The sequence below is a fragment of the Colossoma macropomum genome, unplaced genomic scaffold (genome assembly GCF_904425465.1).
Source record: "Colossoma macropomum unplaced genomic scaffold, Colossoma_macropomum, whole genome shotgun sequence".
Lineage (NCBI taxonomy): Eukaryota > Metazoa > Chordata > Actinopteri > Characiformes > Serrasalmidae > Colossoma > Colossoma macropomum.
In genome coordinates, this window is record NW_023494790.1 from 27382674 (window position 1) to 27391825 (window position 9152).

General features: G+C 38.7%; 1 protein-coding gene across 4 annotated transcripts; it reads left to right on the top strand.

The window, feature by feature from the left end:
• josd1 (Josephin domain containing 1) lies at positions 1-6357 on the top strand. 4 transcript variants are annotated; one of them, XM_036572871.1, is made up of 5 exons: positions 1-97; positions 600-1303; positions 2801-2929; positions 3027-3221; positions 4783-6357. In XM_036572871.1, the coding sequence occupies exons 2-5, from the start codon at positions 1017-1019 to the stop codon at positions 4883-4885; spliced, it is 714 nt and encodes a 237-aa protein (XP_036428764.1). In that variant the 5' UTR covers positions 1-97; positions 600-1016; the 3' UTR covers positions 4886-6357. The 4 variants fall into 4 exon arrangements, with proteins under 4 accessions (XP_036428764.1, XP_036428763.1, XP_036428766.1 ...); XM_036572870.1 differs by having other exon boundaries at positions 15-97; positions 394-1303; XM_036572873.1 differs by having other exon boundaries at positions 22-149.
• The last annotated feature ends 2795 nt before the right edge of the window (positions 6358-9152 follow it).

Consider the following 9152-nt stretch of genomic DNA (forward strand, 5'->3'; position numbering starts at 1 on the left):
CAAAAAGCGGATGACGTCTTGCGCATGCTCATGTTGAAACAGAGAGCTACAAGGAAAAGTGAGAGAAACAAAGGAATAAACAACCCGAGGAACAGAGGTAAAAACAGCCACTCTGCTGGAGAAGAACAGCTCAAAGTCCACAGAATTGTGTAAGGGCAGAGGTCCGAGAGGAGAAGGATTAATTCCCTGCTTCCTGTTTGCTGTTTTTTGTACTAAATAAAGCCAAACGGCAGCGCGTAGCTGGACTGATTTAACAAAATGATCCGAGAGCGATGGTTTAGATTCATATGTGCAGCTTACCCTCACGCAGTAATGCTTAAAGGGATGAAATAAGTCGTTGGTAAACGATATGTGAAGTGTTTTTTCTGATTTCTTATTATGTTTGTGTACCAGGAGCGTGTCCAGCCAGCAGCAGGAAGTTTTGGGCCACTGTATTGACAGCTGTGTAATTTTGCTGAAGAGAGAATTGATGCTCATTACACTATAACTGATCTTCAACAAAGCGCTCAGTATTAACTGTGTGCTTCCTATCATGATGGTGTGAGCTATGCCATTAAAATCCTTACCAGTTCTTCATCTCTATTTCGTTTTCTTCTAAGCCTTTAGCAAGGTGATTCCTACATGAGTCCGGTTTCCTACCAAAGCCAGAACCTGCCAGAAGTTGAGGAGTTTTGCCAAGTCATCTGAATGGGTTATGCTGGACATCTTGTGTCATCTGATCAGAGTCAAAATGGAAAGAACTGCTTTGTGCTAGTAGACACTTTGGTCTTCAGCAGGTCTATGTGTGAGGGCCACATGGAGAACACAGAAAGGAAGTACCAGCGCTGATTTGAAGAAGATTCTGCACCTTTACCATCTGCTGAAATTTTCTTTATTTTCCTTAATACACTCTCAACAGATACATTGAGGTGGCTTCACTGCTTTTGCCATAGCTACCTTCCCCTCCCCTTGCCGCACACTTGAAGCAACTGGCTGACTGCTGTGGAGATGACAGTGGTGTTATAGTAGCAGCAAGGATGGGGAGTACTCCATGTTCTGGTAAGGGGAGGGGGGTAGGTGGTTTTCAGGAGTTGGGTTGTATGCCATGGAAGGTGAGCAAGCAGAAAGGTGATGCCGCTGGAGGTGGATGTCGCCCCGAAGCGGACGAAGGGCCGAAGGCCAGAATACCTCCTCCAGCTCCACGGTCCCCTGCCATCTACCATGAGAAGCAACGTCGAGAATTGTGTGCTCTGCATGCACTAAATAATGTCTTCCAGGACGGTGCTGCCTTCAGCAGAGATGCACTTCAAGATATCTACCAGAGGTCAGTGAAAGCGAGCATGGTGTTGTACAAATACCCTTCATTTACAGCCTTGCCTTTTCGGGTGATTTGAGAGAATTTTAATGAGTAAAACTTTTAATCCATGTTTAGAATAAGCAGACACAGCCAACAATTGGTGTTTCCTACAGTCGTATGTAAAAGTTCGGGTGCCTGTGTAAAAATAAGCACAATTACTGTGAATTTGCTGAACGTAACATTGGGGGGAAAATAAATTGTCATATGTAACCTATGCAAACATTCTAGCATATTTTATTCTTACTTTTTCAAATATATGAAACACACCCTATACATTTTTATTTTGCTAAAAATATCACATTTAAAAATTTTCTGTAGAGGACATCATTTTCGTTTAGAAAAGCAAACAAAACGTCGTTTGACTGGAGGTGTTCAAACTTTTGCATGTAAGTGTGTATAAAGACAGTGGCCATTTACTGTAAAGCTAAACCGTATCATTGCATGAGGTTACAATGTACAGGATGATGATGAATAAACCTGGCAACAGTTAGGGGAAATACACTATTACACTATCTTGTTCTTCTCCAGCAAGATGACTAATAACTTGCCTAATTCTAGCTCATGATTGCTAAAGCTAGCATGTATCACTAGCTATCCAGTGAAACTTTGTTGCTGATGAAAATCTAACTAAGTAATATTGCTTGGGCAGTATGCGAAAGGGGCCGCTTGCTCTTTGTCTGAGGGGAGTTCTTGCCCCAAAGACCATAAAGTGACCTTGAAGCATCTTTTGGTCGTCTTTGGGCGAATACTGGGGGGGTGGGGGTGAGTTGTTTGTCATGGGCCAGTGAGGGCATTGTTATAAAAATCAGTGAAAAAGTAATTGATTTAACAATAAAACCTAAATTTAAAATGTTAAAATGGTAAAAAGTATTAATGCGAGCCCTGCAAAAACAGAGCACAAAGACAGCAAAGATGTTGTCCACTCATAACACTACAAAAAAAAAGCTGTATAAAAATTGTGTTGTAGAAACATTACACTTAATTTGCTACCTTTTTTTAGAAAATGTGTGTTCCTTAATACACAAGCATAGCTATTTTAAAAAAAAGCAAAAAAGTTGAGTTTTGTTTTCCAGTGGACATTTATGTTTACTAATAATAAATAGATAGAAAAGTTGAGAACCCATGATGTAGACCATAGTCATTCAGTAAATGTGTAGTAAATGAGATTAGATTTGCCCCATCATTTGATCAGGATAGAAAGTAAAGAGTAGGGGGATTTCACCCAGGGGAGCTTCTTCCCTAGATTTACCCTAGATGTACAGTTAATTAAAAAATGAATCAGCATATCTGCATATTTGGTGCATCTAACACACTTTCATTGCACATCTTCCCATCTACCTACCAAATAGGAGCAAACAAAGAGTTAAAGACAAAACAGATGAAACATACAAACCCATATGTATGCTTCCTACATATGGTTCTGCTGTCCTGGCATTTGTACATGTGTCTCTTCTTTCTTCACAGGCTCTCTCCCAGCACATTGGTAACTCCCCACAAGAAGAGCATGCTGGGAAATGGCAACTACGATGTCAATGTCATCATGGCTGCATTGCAGACTCGTGGGTTTGAAGCTGTCTGGTGGGACAAAAGAAGGTAATTACCTCTGTCAGAACTGTTTTAATATTTAGTAATGTTTATATGTCCTTGTCTGCTTCTTTATACCTTTGCATGGAATTTTTCTTTATCGCAGGGATGTTTGCAGCATTGCCCTGCCAAACGTGACAGGCTTCATTTTGAACGTGCCATCCAACCTGCGCTGGGGGCCTCTGCGTCTGCCTCTCAAACGGCAGCACTGGATTGGAGTGAGGGAGGTGGGCGGAGTCTACTATAACTTAGACTCAAAACTGCGCAGTCCTCATGTCATCGGAACAGCTGATGAACTCAGGTACTTAAAAACTGATCGGATTCTATGGGTTTATTGCTAAAGGTAGAGAGGTACCGATATGAGTATTGTGGACCAGTGTCAATATCCAATATTTATTGTGTACATATCCTTTATGGCCACAAGTATGTGGACACCTGGCCATAACACCTATATAAACTTGTTGGAAATTAGATTATAAAACCATGGAAATTAATGTAAAGTTGACCCCCCTTTTTGTAGCTATAACAGCTTCAACTCTTCTGCAAAAGTTTGCCACAGGACTTTAGAGTGTGCCTGTAGGCATTTGTGCCCTTTCAGTCAAAAGAGCATTTGTGAGATCAGGCACTGATGTTGGATAAAAAGGCCTAGCTTGCAGTCGCTGTTGGAGTTCATCTTAAAGGTGTCCAGTGGGGTTGAGGTCAGGGCTCTGTATGGGCCGCTGGAGTTCTTTCACACCAAACCCGACAAACCATGTCTTTATGAAGCTTGCTTTGTGCACAGGAGCGAAGCCTTGCTGGAGCAGGAAAGAGCCTTTCCGAAACTTTTGCCAGAAAGCATATAATTGTCTGAAATGTCTTTGTATGCTGTAGAATTAACATTACCCTTCACTAGAATTAAGGGGCCCAAACCTTGAAAAACAGTCCCAGACCGTTATCCCTCCTCCACCAAACTTTACTATTGTCACTATGCATTCCGGTAGGTAATGTTCTCCTGGCATCCGCCAAACCCAGATTCATTCATCAGACTGCCGTAGTTACGTGTAATTTGTCATTCCAGAAAACATGCTTGCACTGCTTCAGAGTCCAGTGGCAGCATGCTTTATACCACTCCAGCCAATGCTTGGCGTTACGCATAGTGATCTTAGGCTTGTGTGGTTGCTTGGCCATGGAAACTCATTACATGAAGCTCCTGATGCACAGTTCTTGTGCTGATGTTGCTTCTAGAGGGATTGTAGAACTTTGTAGTAAGTGATACAATAGAGGATAGAGCCAAAATTTCAGAAACTCATTTGTGGCTAAGGTGACGTTCTATGACAGTGCTACCTTTAAAGTCACTGAGTTCTTTAGTATGACCCATTCTACTGCCAGTATTTGTATATAGAGATTACATGGCTGTGTGCTTGATTTTAAACACCTTTTAGCAATGAGTGTGGCTGAAGCACCTGAATTCCATAATTAGGAGGGGTGTCCACATACTTGTGTTCATATAGTGTATCTGCTGTTGTCAATACATAAACATTTATAAAATATAGAAACTGTGACTTTAATGCTAACCTGGATTAGCATTGTAGAGAAGTATAACATTTATTTGTTAAGGTTTACAAATGTAGTAAAATGAATAAAATGCAGATATTGTAGCGCAATAGCCCAGCGTCATCAAAACGTTCTGCACTTCCAGAGTACAATAAATACATGATTAAATATTGTTTTGAAATGTTAGTTGAATGTAAACATCTGTCTGATCCCTTTTTTTTAAACAAATATCTGACAGTGTTGAAAGGATGTTTTAACATGTTTTAAGTCCAGTTTTGAGGGTTCATGTACAGCTCATGCCACAACCTTATGTTTCGCTGACGTTGCAGGAAGTTCTTGCGTCACCAGCTTCGAGGGAAGAACTGTGAACTCCTGTTGGTGGTGCCTGAGGAGGTGGAGGCCCATCAGACATGGAGGTCTGATAACGTTTGATATCTTTCTCATAGCTTTCTCGGATTCTTCAGCTCATGCTCAGCAGGGAATGTAAGGTTCAATCAGGGAACCATATAAGAGCAAACGGAGTTGCACTCAACCAGTCACGAAAGCACACTGGCAAGACTTGTTTACACACAAAAACACAAACACACACAAAGAAACACAAAATGCTGGACTACAGCAGCAAAGGACATAAACACACAGGGATATCACAATGTAACACTACACTGTCCTATGAGAACTGTGTTCAGTCATTTGGGATTCTGATGCATTTTTTATATGTTAACTGTTTTGGTTTCGTACTGTTTCTGATCAAAAAAAGAAATGATCAGTGATGCATTCTCTGTGTACATCACCGTTCCACTGTCACCTCTTTACTCTCCATGAGATTCTCCATGTGATTGCGCAAACCTTTCGCCGTGCACCTCAACCTCTTCTAGCACATTGCAGCTCGCAGTGGAAGGCAGCAAGGAGGGTCCTGGCAAAAGACCTAATGGAATATGAAGCACCCTTGCCTGACCATGGTTTATGCATTGTTTAATAATGTAGGGAGTGATTAATAAGAAGTATCTAAAGCAGTACAGCATGGCACAGTAATAACTGGATGTTTATGTTAGTCTCCTATAGAGTAAGATAAAACAAAATGGTCACTTTTGTTCTCACATTTCTTCATTGCTGCCTGATGGTTATATTTTTTTTTCTTTGAGAAGTTACAATTAGTTTATTAATGCCTTATGAAGACGGTAAGTATCCTCATGTCCAACTGCCAAACAGTTTGTACTGTATTTGGAAGTGGTTCTAAGAATGGTTTGTTTATGCTGGATTTTTAATTCTGAGAAAGTAAATTGAAAATGTTATTGAAGCAAAGGTTGGAAAGGTCAAACTTCAAGAATGAGTTAGTAATGAAGTGAAGAGGCCATTTTTGAAAGACATTTAAAAAGGTGATATGTTATATGACTCTTGACAGATTGTTTATTTTATGCTGGATGATAAAGCCAACTTTACATCTTTACAACACTTCTGTAATTTAGATTATTCAAGTCTGTATGTACTGTTCATTGAGGGAGCAGATAATGTTAATCAAAAGGGAAATCTAAACGTATGCCTCAGGTTTTCTTGCAGCACTCATGTTTGATTCAATGAACCTGCTGGATATAGATAGAAGACAACTCTTCCATTCTTGAAAAAACAAACAAGGATAAACTCCCAAGTACATTAGTAAAAAAAATCTTGATGAAAAAAAAGAACATTCCACATTTACATACACAGGGTGCTTTTTAAAATTGTAAAGTGTTTTTTGATTTCTTTGCCATGACAATCTCAATCCCCACACGCCCCTTTTCAGGGGAGGTACAGTCCTAACGTGCTCACGCCATCGTTCATTTCCCATGCAAATGCTTGTAATGGCACTTTATGTATAATCCAAGATGTGCTGTGACATCATTAAAATGTCTTTATATGTACAAAGACTGGTGGTGGTGGTTTGTCTACTCATGTGTAGTAGTCAGTGAGGAATGAGTCATATTGGAGACCTGAACTCAGCTTGACCCACAAAAGGGTGTGTGCCTTTGTTTGTTTTCATACATGCTAAGAACAAAAACAGGGCTAACCTACCACATCAGGTCAGGTGTGTTTTTTTTTTTTCTGTTTGTTTTACATGCATTGTTTTAAACAGAAAAACCCAACCCATTTATTTTAGGTTGCTAAGGTTAAGGTTAGAAAATTCCATCTATGTAATAACATACATAGAATTCACATTGAACATGAGTCACTCCATGAAATAAGTGTTGTTTGAGTGCTGTGTAAAAGAGACAAAAATGTGCTAATAAGTATTTTTCAAGCTTAAATATACAACCCCATTTCCAAAAAAGTTGGGAAGCTGTGCAAAATGTAAATAAAAACAAAATGCAATGATGTGCAGATCATTTAAATCCTATATTTCATTAAAAATGGTACAAAGACAACATATCAAAAGTTGAAACTGAGAAATTTCATTGTTTATTAAAAAAATATATGGCAATTTTGAATTTGATCCCAACAACATGTTCCTAAAAAGTTAGGACAGGGACAACAAAAGACTGATAAAGTTGTGTAATGCTAAAAAAAAACAACTGATGGTTGATTGGCAACAGGTCAGTAACATGATTGGGTATAAAAAAGCATCTCACAGAGGCTGAGATTTCAGAAGTAAAGATGAGGAGGGGTTCACCACTCTGAAAGACTGCATGTGCACATAGTGCAACAATTCAAGAATAATGTTTCTCAATGTAAAATAGCAAAGAACTTGGGACTTGTTTTAGCAACATATGCTGCCATCCAGACAGTGTCTTTTTCAGGGTAGGCCTTGATTATTTCAGTAAGACAGTGTTAAGCCACATTCTGCACCTATTACAACAGCATTGCTCCATATTATAAGAGTCTGGGTGCTAAATTGGCCTGCCTGCAGTCCAGATCTGTCAGCGACTGAAAACATCGGGCGCATTATGAAATGAAAAATATGACAAAGGAGACCCTGAACTGTTGAGCAGCTGAAATCCTATGTTAAGCAAGAATAGGAAAACATTTCACTTTTAAAACTAGAGCAGTTGGTCTCCTCAGTTCCCAAACGCTTACAGAGTGTTGTTAAAAGAAGAGGTGATGAAACACAGTGGTAAACATGCCCCCGTCCCAACTTTTTTGGAATGTGTTGTTGGCATCAAATTCAAAATGTGCATATATTTTTCAAAAAACAATAAAATTTCTCAGTTTCAACATTTGATATGTTGTCTTTGTAGTATTTGCCTTTAAAAATATGGTTTACATGATGTGCAGATCATTGCATCCTATTTTTATTTACATTCTGCACAGCATCCCAACTTTTGTGGAAATGGGGTTGTATTACTGTATTGTGTATGTATATACCATTTGTTTTGGCAGTAAGTGCATGTGTACATGTACAAGCACTATTATCATTAGAACACATGGAAATTAAAATGCACTAAAAAAACAAAAATTTCTTATTTTTGAGAAAGTAGCTGATATGTTGTAATCTTCTTAGAAGAACACAGGTTTGGTTCCAGATTTGTCCTTGATAGATTCGGCCATCACATAAATTTGTTAAATTCCTTCAGAAGCAAACTAGATTTAATTTGATGAAGCACTGATTAGCCCAATTAGGTACTGGATGATAGCTACAACTAACTTTTCCAAAACTCCTCCGTGAGAAGAGGTTTGGAAATGCTTGAAAGGACACACTGACATACATAAAACCATTGTTTATTAATGGTATTTGTATTTATTTATACTAATATTGTTGTTTTTTTCTGAGCAAATAAATACTTACTGCCAGGATAAATATAATATTCTTAGGTGCCTAAAACTTGCACAGTATGGTGTATCGCTGCTGTCGGAACAAAACCTTGTATCTCTGAAATGATAACTTTACAGAAGAAGGACAAAACATACTTTACTTTTAATTAAGTCTTTGTGATAAGATTTTTTTACAAGTCACTGAGATTGTACCCTTGAGGGTACCACCCCAGTGACTCTGTGTTGTGCTGGTATGAGTGGATCAGACACATCAGTGCTGCTGGAGTTTTTAAACACTGTGTCCACTCACTGTCCACTCTATTAGACACACCTAATTTGTTGGTCCACCTTACAGATGTAAAGTCAGGGACAGTAGCTCATCTGTCGCACAGTTTGTGTTAGTCATCCTCTAGTGGCCATCAGTGGTTACAGGACGCTGCCCTCAGGACAGTGCTGGCTGGATTTTTTTTTGCTGCTGGACAATTTTAGTGTGTGTGTGTGTGTGTGTGTTATAAAATGAGCCATGACTTTCACACAGGCCACATTTGTGATTTTTCCCCCCAATATGTTAAATTCAGCAAATAAATGGTAATTGTGCATTAAAATGTGCAGAAGTGTGCTCAATCAATCAAATCAACAGAACGTCATTTGACCAGGTGTGCACAAACTTTCTCTTTTCACAAAATATATGAAGTGAATATAAAAACATCACTGCAATGTTCAACTTACATTTTTATATTTTACAAAATATAAAACATTTTACAAAATCTGGCTACCCCTTCTTTCTTAGAAGAGTCCTTCTCGTCATTTGATTACTTAACCATATTATAAACCTACCAAACTCATCATTACTTACATTTATTTCATTTTGTCTGTTGCATCTCTCATCTCATCACAAACCTCATAACATTTTTATTAATGTCTTTTTTCTCTTTCTTATTAGACTGACAGGGTTCTTGTGTGTGTTTTGTTGTTA

What these genes read in the sequence shown, in the direction of transcription:
- josd1 (XM_036572871.1), top strand. Translation starts at nt 1,017, where the DNA reads ATGGGGAGTACTCCATGTTCTGGTAAGGGGAGGGGGGTAGGTGGTTTT. An exon ending in GTCTGGTGGGACAAAAGAAG is followed by an intron (nt 2,930 to 3,026) that starts GTAATTACCTCT and finishes TCTTTATCGCAG; the next exon opens with GGATGTTTGCAGCATTGCCC. An exon ending in GGAACAGCTGATGAACTCAG is followed by an intron (nt 3,222 to 4,782) that starts GTACTTAAAAAC and finishes CTGACGTTGCAG; the next exon opens with GAAGTTCTTGCGTCACCAGC.